The following is a 17,297-nucleotide window of genomic DNA, read 5'->3' on the forward strand; positions in this document are numbered from 1 at the left end:
TACACCTTTGAATCAATTTATGGGGAGTGTAGGTCACAAGGTTAAGATTGCTCAACTATATAAATTATTAGTTAAAGCACTATTTAATAATATATGCTCTCCTGGACAGACGGCTTGGGGAGCGGAATGTTCAACCATACAAGTAGATGATTGGGAGAATATATTGCCTACCCTTAGACTAGTGTCTCACAACTTTAATCATGTTTTAGTTCAATTTAATATTTTACATAGAGTTTATGTCACTCCACAATGGTTTAATAAATGTGGCTTAAGGAATACATCCTATTGCCCACTTTGTGATGTACCAAGAGCAGACTTTATCCATATGTTTTGGTTTTGTACAGAACTAAAAGAATACTGGTTAGCGGTTGATGACTTTATTACCCAAAAACTGAAAGTAGTGATTCCTTTTATGATGGAGTGTTGGATATTTGGTGATCTTTCCAAGGTTAATTGTTACAAATATAAAAAGATTATTTTGGTAAAGGTAATGTTTTTGGCAAGACTCCTGATTACACGGGTCTTGCTTTTTACAGGTTATTCCAAATGTGACTAAATGGCTCAACTTGGTCAACAAGATCAAAAGATATGAAAAAGTGCTTTATAAACAAAGGAATATAGAGGAAAAATTGATTAAGGTATGGTGGGTTTGGAAATTCTAAATCTCTTTCTTTGACTTCCACTTTTCCTATAGAGATGCACTGCAATGGGAGGGTGGGTAGGGAGGGTATTATAGCTTGGGATAGAAAGAAAAAAAGTAATATTGTTTTGGATATATACTTGTATGGAAATATTGTTTGGTTCATAATTAAAAAAACTAGGAAGAGGTCTCTCATGATTGGCACTTCATGGTGCCATGTAGTTGGTTCAGTTTTAGCTTTAGGGCGGAGTACAAGTGCCCTTATTGAAGCCGAGTCTTGTTTGATTTACTGCAGCAATGTAAAATTGTTTATTTGTGAGGTGACATTAAATTGACTTACATTTTTAGACGCAAGAAACTCCATTCCATTGGCAACTTGGTAGCTGAATCCAATTAAATCAGTAAAACTAAGGACTGGTGATTCGTTGATTACAGTGGAATAACGTGTCCTTTCTGGAGCTGTGGGAATAGAAATTGGGAAACATATATTATTTGATCGATAGTATACAGCCTAAACTACATATTATGAAGACAATTCCTTTCCATAAACTGTATTATGGCATATGCAGATCATAGAGGTGGTTCCCCGCTCAGGTCCCCCGACTATTAGCTAAAGCACAAAGCCACAAAAAATAGCTCTTTCTCTGCTGGCCCCAGCACATTAATTAAAGATGCGGCTTTCTGTCACGGAATGTGTACAGGTAACAAGGCAAAACAACATGCATAAATGACTCGCTGGATCCAAAAGCTAAGGAACGAAAGGGAGACCCCTGTAGAAGACCTGGCACTTTCCCTGGCTGCTCAGCCTATGCATAGATCCGAATGGTGGAGGTATGCATATCCACGTACCTTGACTAAATAACCCCTGAGCACCCTACAATAGTGAGGGGACACGACCACCGGCTCCCTACACCAGACACGGAGGGAGTCAGGGTCACCTGGGATCCAGCAAACAGAAAATAACAGATAACAGTTTAACACTTAACTTTGTAGAGGAGAAGAGAGGAGAACCAGATGGGCATGCACACATACTCCAGGAAGAAATATAAGCCGCCCAGAAAAGCCTTCTGGGGAAGAATTTAAAGGGAAGCAATTAGTCCAACACATGACAGCTGAGAGAGACTAACGAGAGGAGGAGCTGAATACCAACACAGAAACTCAAGGGGGAGGTTCTGAAAGGCCTCTGTCAGAGCTTCTAAGCTGTCTGGTTGTGACACTTCCAAGCTAGACCGAACCCTATAAATGACCATTATTCAAGGGTAAAGCTACAAGGAAAGATCATCTCCGAGCTGTCAAAAACATTTTTTGTTAATCTTTAAAAAGAGTGTTTGTGATCAGAAGAAATTTTATTAATTTTTTTCCTCAGAAACAGCACCACTTCCATCCACATGCATGTAAAGGTGCAAACATTATATTCCCTTTTAAAGGGGTTGTCCACCCTTTTTACAAGTGATACTATATCCTCAGAATAGGCCATCATTATCTGATCAGTGGGAGTCCAACACCCTGCACCCACTCCAGTCAGCTGTTCTGCAATCTCTTGGGTGAAGTGAATGTGAGCAGTGCTCCAGTAACTAGCTCCTCTGTGCAATGGACAAAGCTGTGTAATTTCGGCAGCAGCACCACTGCAGAAAAGCTGATTAGCGAGGGTGCAGGGTGTCAGACCCTACTGATCAGATAGGCCATCAGTAGTAAAAGAGTGGACAAACCCTTTAAGGTAAGAGCCTGCATTTTTCTTTAATAAACTGCTTTATTGTATAGTCTGCTATTGTGTTGTACATATTTTGCAAATGTGAATGTATATATGAGTTTCATGCTGTATTTTGGGCTGGTGAGCCCTGTAATGTATGTGGGCCACAACAGTAGCTGACAACGAGAGTGCTCATTTCCTAGCAATTAGCTAACAAGAAGAGGTGTCGGCCTCAGTGTAGTCTGAAGAAGAGCCTGACTCTGACCTATGTGTGTGGGTTGTAATGCTGGAGTGTTGTCCCCTAATGCCAATAGGACACAGAGGAGCAGATAAGGGAATGGTATGGCACCAGGATGAGAGGGCAGTTGGTCCATAGAGATACCTGACGACCCTTTAGTTATCCAGTAAGACAAGCCGAGCTTGTCCATTTTGGAAGTGTTGGTGGGTTGGAGGCTGGGAAGAGAGTGATGAGGAGCCTGGATGGTTCAGTCCTATAGCATTGTGGACTGAACAGGATAGGTTGGCTTTAGATTCTAGAGCCTAGAAAGCTCTCAAGAACAAGGCTGGAGTGTGGAAAGTTGACATAAAGGGCTGTTAAAGTTGTTTTATAGAACATTCTTCCACACCTCCAGTAGGAATCAGTAACTGTCAAGTGTGATAGCAGTATCGAATGTGTACTTAACCTCCAAGATTATCTTCCTTTTACTGTAAATCTGAAGTATATTGTACCACTGTTTTGTTTAGAAATATAAGTAAACTGTTTAAATGATTCAGTCTGTGACAACCAGCCACCTCTTACAGGCGACTCTTACAGGCCACATTTACTTGTACTGAATAATAGGCAAAGCCCATATATATAGGAGCGGTTCTGTTTCTGGATCTTCTAATTTCAAACCACATTTTGTGATATGTTAAAAATACACATGGATTGTTTTCTTTGATGCTATACTGACCAGAATTGGAGTAGTTTTCTAGTTCATAGGTAGTTCCATAGTTGCAAGGTTCTATCTCAGCATATTTGATTTCATCCTTAAGATCCAGCATTGGCACATAGTAAATATCATCTTTGCTCATATCCATGTAACCGCCATCACTTTCTATGGAAACTGAAATGTGACTAAGAAGAGGAGACAAAGGATCAGAATACTGTGTATATGTATGAAGATACCTTAGCACCTGAAACCAACATCAAAAATGAAACCAAATAAGGAAGCTTCAGAAAATATATATATATAATAAATATATAAAGAATCTAGTAGGGGAACTGTTCATCAGGAGGTTATTGAGGTTTAATTCATTCACATCTGAACCTTTAGGTTTTGAGTGAAGTCAAATATGGTAATATTTATCAGCATCTGCTCACAATCCAATGGCATGTGGGCCTTGCCAACTGGATTTTTTTTTTAGCAAGATGGAGTTCAATCCTTTTGTTGCCAGTGAAGATGAGCAGGTCCACTGAAATAACATGCACGTTCAGCCAAGCTGTATGTACATGTTAAGGCTCCTGTCTAAGGCTGATCTTAGGTTTTGTTTATAGGAACAGATAACCCAGAAACAGGATCTATAGGCTGTGATTAAGAACACACAGTTTCAAAACACATATGCCATTAGTGTTGTCTCAAGATTTTATTCAGAAATGCTATGTTGCTGGATCATCTGTTCCTATTATTGTTTTCCTGTCTTTGGGAGTGTGTGCATGGAATAACTTGGATGGGTGAGCTGCCTGACATTGTTGTGTTACAATGGTTCTGTGAAGAGCAGACATTGATAGATCCCTGTTCTTTAAATAAAATAGGTTGTCCACTCACACCAGATTGTCATCCCATTGATAGAAAACATCAATTTTACCTTCAAATTAACTGCTAAGGTTCACATACTTTTGCCACTCGCAGACTTGTGATATTGGATTATTTCCCTCAATAAATAAATGACCAAGTCTAATATTTTGCCTAATTTGCTTCATTTGGTTATCTTTGTCTATTTTTTGGTCTGGTGTAGTTTAAAGGTCTAGTTTATGCAGAAATATAGAAATTTCTTAAGGGTTCACAAACTTTCAAGCACTGGTTTATTTCAAATAAATCATGGGCATGATCTAATGGTTTGGTTGACTGACTATGAGCGATAAGCTAGACCAAACCAAACCAATATGGTCATTGAGCTAGTTTGGTTCACCCATTTAAATAGTCTTATACCCTGATGATATCTACAAAAAAAAAAAAAAAAAAAACAACTCAATGTGCATCAATCTAAGCATTCATTTCTTAAAAAATGAGTTTCCCAGGATAGTTGTTGATTTTATTCAGTTAGTGAATGTAAGTTCTACCTCGACATTCTTTCTGCTGTGGAGGTATTACTGTAGACTTCAGTTTCCTTCCGGTTCTTCTCCGCATAGTATTGGAGGAAGGTATGCTTGTATTTATGCAAATAATCCACAAGATCTCCATATCGGCAATACTCTGTAACTATATATATTGGCCCTGATAAAAAATAAAATAAAAATATATAATTGAAATAGTTTGGAATACACGGGTTTTACAAATCTGAATCTGTATTATCTGGATAAATGCACTGCGCCAATGAGCAGACATTTGTCAGGATGTAAGCATTCCTTCCGGATGATTGCCTGCTCGTTAGTGGAGGGGAAGAACTGCATTTACATACATCGATCCCCTCCACGGTATGAGGATGATCGATGGTTACTGCATTGTTTTTGGGCAGCAGAGTGCTGTTTAGACAAAACAATCTGCTGCCCAGAAATGATGATTGAGTTGTCGGCGCCAACAATCATTTCGCCCGAAGAGTGAGCATTTCACTCATTCCTCAGGTGATCTGCAGCACCTTTAGACGGGCCGATTATCGGGAATGAGTGTTCGTAGGACAACAATTGGGCAGTCTAAAATAGGCATTACACTGGTCTACAGGAGCTAGTCAGTGTTTATTTTTGTCTTCCTAACTTGATTTCCTCTGGACACAGAAAAGGTTATACCACAAGAAGCTATATATTGTATGTCCTAATTTTAAGTACAGTTGGTCAAAAGGCAGCCTAAAGGAGAAAATCCCCAACTGACTCTATGTAATAAAGCATTCACGAATGTTCAGTTCAGATGAAAAGATGTTCAGCACAAAAAGTGCATGACTAAGAGCTCTTCTCAGATTTTAACTGCTACATATTTTTAAATGTGTTTAAAGTTGACCAAAGGCAGACACTGACTTTGAAGACTTATGCACACTGCTGCATTATTGATCTGTATTGTATGGAACTATTGTTCGTGTATCTGTCACCGGCATTTTCCCATTATAAACCACTTCTAGTGCCCTATAGATTTACTATATTTCAGACATACCTTTTTGTTGATCTATATCGATCTTTGTTTTACCGCTAAAAATATATTTATTTCAATATGTAAATGAGCTGAAAAGAGCCCAAGGGGCATTGTAGCCCAGCCACTCCAATTAGAATCTAGGCCTGGTCCAATCTTCATATTCTCTACACCTCCCTCTGCTCTTGACGTCAGAAACCCAGTGCTTAAAATCACACTGTGATGAAACCAACCTCGCCACTGGGTGGTGGAGAAGCCTGGCTACCAGCCTCTTGCCGCAGGATTATGGGCCCTCTCATCAGCCAGGCTTCCTTTGTTCACAAAGGACTTTTATTAACTTTTGAACCCCTGGTCTAATTCGTGCCATTTTGGGATATGTTAAATGTCTATGTATACTGTAAAGAGTGATGTCTGTCCTATTGTCTCCATGTGTGTATTGGCGATTTCCCTTTGTCCTGAGAGATAATTGAATTACGCCTCGGTTGTCTCCAGGACAGAAGACATTGTGTATTCTCCTGCCTGTGATACAATTGCATCAACCCATTGTGTGGGGTAATTGTATCACAGGCAGAGGGGAGGATTTTGTGTGGGAGTGTCTGAGTGTATTGTACGTGTTTATTGGTTGTTTTTAAAAAACCCTGTGGGTGGTAACCTTGTTGGAAAATGTGTATAAGTCAATGCTTGTGAGTTCAATAAATAGTTCCTGTTTTAACCTTCATCAACACTGGGGATTGCTATACGCTGAAGATTTGTTATACTCCTCTGGCTATAACTATTAGCTCTTGTAAGAGCTGTTCCTGCTCTCTGGATTTAGGAGAGGTTCACCCACTGGAGCCTAGAGCCTTGTCTTAGGTCCAGGGTGGGTAGGAGACGGTGAGACTTCAACCAAGCTTCGGCGGTTTGTGGGGTCTGCAGCGCTTGACCTGTGCCATCAGCTCCCTTCTGTTGGCATTGGTGTCATCAACTGTGATGCGCACGCCAGATTATTGGAGAAATTTAAATGACATGGCCCTTTGCTTATTGGGTACCTGGGCAGATAAACAGGCTGGCCATGTGGTATGTCCACTCCTGTCCTTCTTGTCTGTAATGCAGAACCATAGGACCTCCCTACTTTTGCCATCATAAAACCACCAATGTCTTTACCAGGTATCTGGGAGTATCATTTTACCGGGAGACTGCCAATCATTCGAGAGCAGGCATGTATGGTTAAAAACCATCGATATTTACCTCCCTTGGTGCATGCTGCCAATAAGTTGACAATATTTAAGTGTGGACCCAGATGACTCATAATCTTCAGTTCTGACATGAGAGCCTGTTTCTCGCTGCTCCGAGCAGTGGCTGCAAAACAGCAGAATGTTAATTTTATTTGAAAAAGTAAAAAAAAAAATCCATAATCCCAGCCCAAGAAATTCTTTAAAAACTCACATTTCAGCATCTTTACAGCGACTTTTGTAGATGACTGAGCATGTCCTAATCCATGAGCTGTAGCTTCTACCACTCTGCCAAATGCTCCAGAGCCAAGTGTTCGGCCTGAAAATAAAAATGTAAGAGACATGTCCATCAAGTTCAACCAAGGGACTGGTAGGGATGTGAATCCCAGAAGAAAGTGAGACTCAGATTTCTACACTGTTTTGTACAGAAAGAAAGACAGGCTTAAAGTATTTATAGCAAAAGGACACTGCTTTCATGGGCAGCTGTATATCTCATTAGGACTTCTTAAGAATAGTGTATTGCCACCCAAAGGAGTAGTCTACCAGTACCAGGGTCCAAAGCAAACCTCAGTATAAGTCCCACTTCCCAATGATACATGTAGTATTTTTTATTTGTTTTAATTAAAGTTAATGTCCACCATTCCATTTTAGATCTGAAATGACTTGCTGTTTTTATTTCACAGTATATCTGTTTTATTTGTAACCACTAGAGGGAGCTAAATGCATATGAATTTATACAGTAATATTGACCTTGGTGGGAGTTGTATCAGTATTCAGTGTGTTCCCCATGGTGGTGGATATAGGTAGCCAATATACCAGGTCAGTGTCTAGTGCCACCACAGTCCCATAGCAATTTTGTATCCCTGAGGCCCCATTACATGGATCAATGATCAGGCAAGCCATCAGGAACTAATTTCTGTATGAATGTTCATTCTCAATAATTGCCCGTTGTAAATGTGCTAGCCATCAGATGACAAATGATGAACAAATGCCCTTATCAGGTGATCCTATAATTTATGTGGCCCTATATATCAATCTCTTGGCAGTTCATTGCACTGTTTGAACAGGAATGTGTTGCCGACAAAGGATATAACTGTATGGGGATGAACAATCGTAGTAGTGCTCATTCATCCCCATACACAGGAGATGATTGCTGCATGTACTGAAAGTCCAGATAATTTGTTGGCAATGACTATCCATTCTATCAGCCCATGTAAAAGCACTCTTACTTTAAGGCAATCATATATCCCTGCTAATCATAGAGACGGCAGAACTAATAAACAGAAATGTCTTCTTGATCTCTCTTTGAGCAGTGCACAGCGGTGTCTTATGCCATCTTATGACAGCTGATCACTGAGTTAAAGGGGTTCTCCAGGAATTAGGAAAATGAAAATGCTTAAAGGGATTCTGTCACCTCTTTTTACTCTATAGAGATGCGGACATGCACGGCTAGATCACCGCTAGCAGGTCCGCAATATACCTGTCCCATATCTTTCAAGGGATTCTGTCACCAGGTTTCACCTCCTCCAGATAAAAATATGGTTATGTTCAGGGAGCTTTAACCATTCCTAATGTGGTCTTATAAATGTAATCTGTAGGCTCATTTTGCTAAAATATACGCTATTACTAACCTGTCATTCATAAAAATAAGGTGCCCAAGGGGATGTAAATGGCTCCAAGCTGCAGCCCGCACCCGCCGCCATTCGTGCCCAGCACCGCCTCATAATCTTCTGTGACGCCTCCCGCTCTCCCTCCCTCCCCCCTCCTCCTGTAAGATTGCTGTGACGCCTCCCCCCTCCTCCTGCTATTACATCGCTGTGACGCCTCCCGCTCTCCCCCCTCCCTCCCTCCCTCCGTCACAGAAGATTATGAGGCGGCGCTGGGCACGAACGGCGGCGGGTGCGGGCTGCAGCTTGGAGCCCTTTACATCCCCTTGGGCACCTTATTTTTATGGATGAAAGGTTAGTAATAACGTATTTTTTAGCAAAATGAGCCTACAAATTACATTTATAAGACCACATTAGGAATGGTTAAAGCTCCCTGAACATAACCATATTTTTATCTGGAGGGGGTGAAACCTGGTGACAGGATCCCTTTAAGTGGTTTTATTGAGTGTAAAAAATGATTTTATATATATGTAAATCAGCCTGGTAAGGAGCCCAAGGGGCTGTACTAACCGTTCTAGGGCCCAGCCAAGCCCCCCTGTAAAGGAGCCCAGCACCGCCTGTATCCACGAATCTCCTCCTTGCTCACAAAGTCAGATCGCTGTAATCTCGCTGTGCACGAGCTTGCGCATGCGCAGTTCCTTCCCTGAGGCTGATACCAGCACAGGGAAGGAACACTATGCCATCACTGCGCATCCACAAGATTACGGCGATCTGACTTCGTGAGCAAGGAGGAGATTCGTGGATACAGGCGGTGCTGGGCTCCTTCACAGGGGGCATGGCTGTGCTCCAGAGAGGTTAGTGCAGCCCCTTGGGGTCCTTACCAGGCTGATTTACATATATATATATATATATATATATATATATAAATATATATATATATATATAAAATCTTTTTTTACACTCAATAAAACCACTCAGAGATATGGGACAGGTATATTGTGGACATGCTAGCGACGATCTAGCCGTGCATGTCCACATCTCTATAGGGTAAAAATGGTGACAGAATCCCTTTAAATATTACTGTGCTGCCTTTGCAATGTATATTACATGCTTGGCACTCAGTAGTGTCTGTTTCTTTAAGACCCTCCATTTTCTTGAAGCCTAGAGGCGGGTCTTCTCTGTACTCTCTAGGGCTTGCTGGGACATATCCTGTTCAGTCCAGCTCTGGGTACTATAGTGACCAGATCCACAGGACATCTTAAAGCTATTACAGATTGCAAACCTGACGAACACCAAAGCCTGTGAGTAAAGGGGTTTTGCTAGTTCAGCTTGTGTAGAGGAGATGTTAGACATTGCAGATAGATAATGTGTGTTTCAGTGTAGTAAGCAAGCACATGTTAGTTAGGCCCTATCTTTTGTATTAGCTATGTATAATGTATGTTGCTTGAATTAGCCATGCTTATATTTCTCTTTTTATGTTTGTTTCACAGTTTTACCTCACATATCATCCCATATCATATCATATGAACATTATTGTACACATTCCTGTTCATTATATCTCAGTAAAGATTGCATCAGTTCAGCAAACCAGCGCATCTTTCATTGGGATTCGGTTTATACTTGATGTTAAGCTGTGTACCTGAAGCAACACGCAGCCGAGACATTACAGTAAAAAGGCTTTAAAACGTTGTCAGAAGCAGTTAAACAGCTTTAAATCGTCCTCCGCAGTAAAAGGACTAATAACTCCTTTCAGCCACGTGGAGTGAAACGAAAGTGAAACTAATTTCTCTCACTCACTACAACACTGATACTGCCTGTGTCCAGTCATCATCATTATCCACGCTGCCAGCTAAATCAAGATGCAGAACACAGGGAACAACACTCTGACAGTTAACCCTCAATGCTCCTATAAGGAAGATGACACACACAGCTTGCCAAGAATCAAGTCTAGATACACAACACTGTCTAGAGCATTCAGTCAAACAAATCTGACTTCAGCTAGCGCCGATTCAGCAAGATCTAAGCGTACTAGTTCTAGACGTTCAGGCATCACCAGTCTGTCATCGGCTAGCGACAAAGCGACTAAAGCAAGAGCAAAAGCAGAGGCAGCTTGCGCCATGGCTTCTTATGCGGAGCAGGAAGCTGAATTGATGAGAGAGCAAGCAAAAAGTGAATCTGAAGCACTTAAAAAGAAAGCAGAAGTGGAAGCATCTTTACACTTACTCAAACAGCAGAAAAACGCAGCAGCAGCCTTAGCCGAGGCAGAAGTTTTCACAAGGGCTGCTGAAGCTCAGTTTGATGGCATAGAAAACCAGATGTCATCCCACAGCGCAATCCAACGCACCCGTGAGTACGTACAGTCACAAGCAACCATGTACACTGACCAGCAGTACAATGATGCACCTAGGTCTTCATTGACTCCACCAGCAATCAGCAACTTTGATACTACGCAACATTGCAAGACTAAATCAGAATCTCAGTGTGGGAAGTCAAGCGGTCGCATGCTTAGAGACCAATCTGCCAACCCTCCAAGAGTTCAAACGGATGCTCGCGTACTCCCTCCTCAAGCAAATACAAGTCTGGATTATAGCAGAAAGACTTACAACAGACGAGAACAACCACCTAAACAAAGTGGATTCAGACAAGCGCCTCATCAGCCTTACCAGCCGCAACCATACCCTGAGTTTACACCCGAGAAGTATTCGCCAGACGCAACAAGTGCTATAGAAGTGGCAAAATTCCTGATGCACCGTGAGATAGTGGGCGCTGGTCTCATGAAATTCGATGACCGTCCAGAAAACTACTGGGCCTGGAAATCATCTTTCCTGAGCGGTACCCAAAACTTAAACCTGACAGAGAAAGAAAAGCTTGACCAGCTTGTCAGATGGCTAGGACCAGAGTCCACTGAGCAAGCCCAAAGGATCAGATCAGTACACGTTCATGACGCAGCAGCAGGACTTGCAATGGTGTGGCAGAGACTAGAACAATGCTATGGATCACCTGAAGTGATCGAGGATGCTCTTCTGAAAAGGATAGAAAACTATCCAAGAATAACAAATAAGGATTACCAAAAGCTGAGAGGTTTGGGAGACCTACTCTTAGAAATAGAAGCCGCTAAGTCTAGTGGATATCTGCCAGGTCTCTCATATCTGGATACAGCACGTGGAGTTGAGCCCATAATCGAGAAACTTCCTTACAACTTGCAAGAAAGGTGGGTAGCTCAAGCTTCAAGATACAAGAAAGATCATCATGTTGCATTTCCACCATTCGCCTTCTTCGCTGAATTCATAGAAGACCAAGCTGAAATACGCAATGACCCAAGCTTTGCTTTCCTGAACAAGAGAACGGCAAGCTTCCCAAAGGTAGAGCAGAAACCTCCAGGGCTTTACAAAGAACGCAGAGCAACAGTTTCTGTAAGGAAGACAGAAGTTCCGCCTGAATCTGCAGCTAATCAGGAAGACAACACAAGGAAGAAAGTTGAGGAGTCAGACAAAATATGTCCTATCCACAATAAGCCTCATCCACTAAGAAAATGTCGCAGTTTCAGAAGTAAGACGTTAGAAGAGCGCAAAGCTTATCTTAAAGACAATCGCATTTGTTTCAGATGCTGCGCTTCAATTCAGCATCTTGCAAAAGACTGTACAAAAACAATACAATGCACAGAGTGTAACAGTGACAAACACTTGTCAGCACTGCACCCGGGACCACCACCATGGAAACAAGAAGTTCAAGCAACTCAAGAAGATCATGGTGGGGAGCAAGGAGAGAGTGCAACGCCAGCAGTAAGCCTCAAAGTGCACTGAGATCTGTACAGAGCAGGGCCGCTCAAGATCGTGCTCCAAGATATGCTTAGTCAAGGTGTATCCAGCAGGTTTTAGAGAAAAAGCAATCAAGATGTACACAGTCATGGATGAACAGAGTAACAGATCTCTGGCAAAAACAGAATTCTTTGACCTCTTCGGTGACAAAGGAAGTCCAACTCCATACACCTTGAAGACTTGTTCTGGAGTTGTAGAGACAATAGGGAGAAGAGCAAATAACTACATCATCGAGTCTTTAGATGGAAAGACAAAGGTGACTCTACCTACCCTGATAGAATGCGATGAGATACCAGACGACAGGTCAGAGATACCCACACCTGAAGTTGCTCGTCATCACCCTCATCTGGTGCGAATAGCAGACCAAATACCAGCACTAGATCCAGATGCTGCAATCACCCTTCTACTTGGGAGAGATATTCTCAGATTGCACAAAGTCAGAGAACAGTACAATGGGCCACACAATGCACCATTTGCACAACGCCTTGATCTCGGATGGGTCATCGTTGGAGAAGTATGTCTAGACGGACTGCACAAACCATCAAAGGTAAATGTCTACAGAACACATCTGTTGCAGAATGGTCGTACATCTTGTCTTTGCCCATGTACCAACAGTCTACACATTAAAGAGAGATTAGATAACCCAACACATCATCGGAGTATCCAGAGGTGCATGGAAGACTTAGCCTCAACTGGAAATACAGATGAACTGGGTTGTAAGGTGTTTGAAAGAACACGAGACGACGACAAGCCAGCACCCTCGGTAGAAGATACCCTCTTCCTCGAGATCATGGACAGAGAAGTCTACAGAGACAAGTCAGGCAGCTGGGTAGCCCCTCTACCCTTCCGGTCACCACGCCATCGCCTTCCTGTCAACAAGGTACAAGCAGAGAAACGCTTCAGTTTGTTGCAGCGCACTCTACAAAGAAAGCCAGATATGAAGAAACACTTCCAAGCCTTCATGCAAAAGATTTTTGACAACGAGCATGCAGAAAGGGCACCACCACTACAAGAAAACCAAGAACACTGGTACTTACCAATATTTGGAGTGTATCATCCTCAAAAACCAGGTCAGATACGTGTAGTATTTGACTCTAGTGCGAAGCACGAAGGCATCTCACTAAATGACGTCCTTCTCAGCGGACCTGACCTGAACAACACACTCCTTGGAGTACTCATCAGGTTCAGGAAAGAACTTGTAGCAGTAACAGCAGATGTACAACAGATGTTCTACTGTTTCTTCGTTCGAGAAGATCACCGAGACTACTTAAGGTTCCTGTGGTATGCAGACAATGACTTTAACAAAGACATCATAGAGTACAGGATGAAGGTACATGTGTTTGGAAACAGCCCTTCCCCAGCTGTAGCTATCTACAACCTGAAACGAGCAGCACAGCAAGGTGAAAGACATGGTCAAGAAGCCAAACAGTTCGTCATGAAGAACTTCTACGTGGACGATGGACTTGCTTCTTTCTCCAGCAACGAAGAAGCTATTAACGTCCTGAAAAGTACAAAAGAAATGTTGGCAGAATCCAACATAAGATTGAACAAGGTAGCTTCCAACAGCTACAGAGTCATGGAAGCATTTCCAATGGAAGACCGTGCTAAAGACCTCAAAGACTTAGATCTAGGAACAGAATCACCACCCTTGCAAAGAAGTCTTGGGCTTAGTTGGGACTTAAAGACTGACAGTTTCACCTTCAGGGTCTCCAGAGAAGAGAAACCATTCACAAAAAGAGGTGTCCTATCTACAGTCAACAGTCTTTATGACCCCCTGGGATTCGTAGCACCCATCATCATGCAAGGCAAAGCTTTTTTGAGACAGATCACTACTGAGCAGGAACAAATTGACTGGGACGTACTTCTTCCTGACGAGAAGCGAATGCAGTGGAAGGTGTGGAAAGACTCATTGTTAGAGCTTGAACAACTCTACATTTCAAGACCGTACGTATTTGTTTCCTTGTCTGCTACAAAGAGGAGAGAATTATGCGTATTCTCTGACGCTTCCACTATGGCTATTGCAGCTGTAACTTACCTCAGGGTAATAGACACTGAGGGACAAAGCCATGTTGGGTTCATCATGGGAAAATCTAAACTAGCTCCCAGACCTGCTCACACTGTCCCACGTCTAGAACTTTGTGCTGCTGTCTTAGCGGTAGAGATGGCAGACATGATTACGACTGAACTGGACATTGAGATCCATGCAGTGAACTTTTATACGGACAGCAAGATTGTGTTAGGATATATTCACAACGCTTCAAAAAGATTTTACACATACGTGACCAACAGAGTGACACGTATCAGAAAGTCTACAAGTCCAGATCAGTGGCATTACATCAGCACGGACAAGAACCCAGCGGATCATGGGACAAGATTGGTGTCAGCCGCTGTACTCAAGCAAACTAACTGGTTCGTAGGTCCATCGTTTCTTGGTAAGCCAGAAATCAAAGAGACTACTCAGGTAGAGACCTTTCAGCTCATAGAACCAGATCAAGACAAAGAGGTAAGACCTCAAGTTGCAGTTTGCAAGACTTTAGTTACCAGAGACAGTCTGGGCGCCCATAGATTTGAAAGGTTTTCCAGATGGAAGTCGCTGACTCGTGCAATCGGAAAACTTATCTGTCTAGCCAGATACTCCTCCAGAGCTACTAATACTGATCAACGTAGCAACGACCATCTTGAACAAGCCAAGGTCGCGATCATCAAATGCGTCCAGCAGGAAGTCTTTAAAGAAGAAATTCAAAGCCTTCTGAAAAAGGAAGAGATTTCTCGACACAGTTCGCTCAAGAAGTTGAACCCTATCCTCGACGAAGACGGAGTACTAAGAATTGGAGGTCGTTTGTCGGCAGCGGATATGACTATCCAAGAGAGACATCCCTTCATCATACCTAAGAATCATCACATCGCTCTTCTTCTGGTAAGACACTATCACGAGCAAGTTGCACATCAAGGACGACACTTCACTGAAGGAGCAGTACGGTCAGCAGGATTGTGGATCATAGGAGGTAAGAGACTAGTCTCCAGCGTGATCAGCCAATGCGTTACCTGTAAGAAGATTAGAGGGAAACTTGAGGTTCAGAAGATGTCAAACTTACCTGCAGACAGACTTGCTTCAGATCCTCCGTTCACTCACGTAGGTCTAGGACGTTTTTGGACCATGGAACATCTCTTCTCGCAAGACTAGAGGAGGCAGTGCCGAAAGTAAACGCTGGGCTGTTCTGTTCTCTTGCTTGAGTACTAGAGCAGTTCATATTGAAGTGATTGAATCTTTATCCACTTCAAGTTTCATCAATGCCTTGAGAAGATTCTTCTCTATCAGAGGACCAGCGAAATTGATTCGTTCAGACCGTGGCACAAACTTTATTGGGGCCTGCAAGGAGTTGAAAATCATCTCTACAGACTCTGAAACAGGTTCCTATCTTCAAGATCAAGGATGCACTTGGACTTTTAATCCTCCACACGCATCGCATATGGGAGGAGCATGGGAGAGGATGATTGGAGTAGCTCGTCGTATTCTGGATGCCATGCTCCTGAAGGTTGGGTCTACTCGCCTCACTCATGAAGCTTTGACTACACTAATGGCTGAAGTCGTGGCCATTATGAACGCGAGACCTTTGGTTCCAGTGTCTACAGATCCAGAGATGCCATCAGTCTTGACACCCGCAATGCTGCTGACCCAGAAGATGGAACCAGTGACAGCTCCCACTGGAGACTTTGACCTCAAGGACTTGTATACTAAGCAATGGAGACAAGTTCAAAGCCTTGCAGACATTTTCTGGAAGAGGTGGAGACAGGAATACCTGGTGACACTCCAGCCACAGCAAGAAATGGCAAGATGACAAACCCAACTTAGCAAGTTGGAGACATTGTCTTATTAAAAGACACTCAGGCCCACAGGAACGAATGGCCTATTGGACTCATTGTGGGGACTGATCCTAGTGGTGATGCTAGAGTTAGAAAAGTTGAAGTTAGAATTGTTAGACAGGGCATTCCCAAGGTGTATGCTAGGCCAATTTCTGAAGTAGTTTTACTTCTGTCCAAAGGTTAGTGGCATAACCAATGGTACGCCAGGTGGGGAGTGTGCTGCCTTTGCAATGTATATTACATGCTTGGCACTCAGTAGTGTCTGTTTCTTTAAGACCCTCCATTTTCTTGAAGCCTAGAGGCGGGTCTTCTCTGTACTCTCTAGGGCTTGCTGGGACATATCCTGTTCAGTCCAGCTCTGGGTACTATAGTGACCAGATCCACAGGACATCTTAAAGCTATTACAGATTGCAAACCTGACGAACACCAAAGCCTGTGAGTAAAGGGGTTTTGCTAGTTCAGCTTGTGTAGAGAGATGTTAGACATTGCAGATAGATAATGTGTGTTTCAGTGTAGTAAGCAAGCACATGTTAGTTAGGCCCTATCTTTTGTATTAGCTATGTATAATGTATGTTGCTTGAATTAGCCATGCTTATATTTCTCTTTTTATGTTTGTTTCACAGTTTTACCTCACATATCATCCCATATCATATCATATGAACATTATTGTACACATTCCTGTTCATTATATCTCAGTAAAGATTGCATCAGTTCAGCAAACCAGCGCATCTTTCATTGGGATTCGGTTTATACTTGATGTTAAGCTGTGTACCTGAAGCAACACGCAGCCGAGACATTACAATTACTTTATTATAAATATATTCCTAAATACCTTTCATTAGTTATAATGGCTCGTTTTGTCTAGGGAGCAATCATTAGGAAAAATAAAATGGCCGCTGTCCTATTAGTACACCAAACCTGTCCTAATCACACAGGAGGACAAGTTACTTCAGAGCAGTGAGCCAAAGAGCTGCCTCATCTTCTTCTATGATCCTGAATACAGTTTAATATGATCTTCAGCTAAATCTCTGTAGAAATCGAGTTCATGAGAAGGCATGAAGGACAGAGAGGAGGGCGGGGGTGATGTGGATAAGGAGCAGCAGCACTTATCTCCATTATCACAGTCTGTCCTGTCCGTCCTCTCTGT

General features: G+C 42.4%; 1 protein-coding gene and 1 long non-coding RNA gene across 4 annotated transcripts in view; one reads left to right on the forward strand and one right to left on the reverse strand.

The window, feature by feature from the left end:
- The window catches only part of PDGFRB (platelet derived growth factor receptor beta), a 179,243-nt gene that overhangs the window by 35,329 nt on the left and 126,617 nt on the right, over positions 1–17,297 (reverse strand). For all 3 annotated transcript variants that reach the window (XR_006387876.1, XM_044281126.1, XM_044281127.1), the window contains 5 exons: positions 7,076–7,180; positions 6,878–6,988; positions 4,654–4,807; positions 3,284–3,447; positions 981–1,099 (listed from right to left, as the gene is read on the reverse strand). Coding sequence is in view for 2 of the 3 variants with exons in the window: in XM_044281126.1 (XP_044137061.1) it covers positions 981–1,099; positions 3,284–3,447; positions 4,654–4,807; positions 6,878–6,988; positions 7,076–7,180 (653 nt within the window). In the remaining variant the exon portion in view is untranslated. The remainder of the gene's footprint in view (positions 1–980; positions 1,100–3,283; positions 3,448–4,653; positions 4,808–6,877; positions 6,989–7,075; positions 7,181–17,297) is intronic.
- On the forward strand, positions 16,147–16,870 carry LOC122928361. Its single transcript, XR_006387877.1, has 2 exons — positions 16,147–16,585; positions 16,774–16,870. It is a non-coding gene; the product is annotated as an uncharacterized LOC122928361 (long non-coding RNA).

The sequence above is a fragment of the Bufo gargarizans genome, chromosome 2 (genome assembly GCF_014858855.1).
Source record: "Bufo gargarizans isolate SCDJY-AF-19 chromosome 2, ASM1485885v1, whole genome shotgun sequence".
Classification (NCBI taxonomy): domain Eukaryota; kingdom Metazoa; phylum Chordata; class Amphibia; order Anura; family Bufonidae; genus Bufo; species Bufo gargarizans.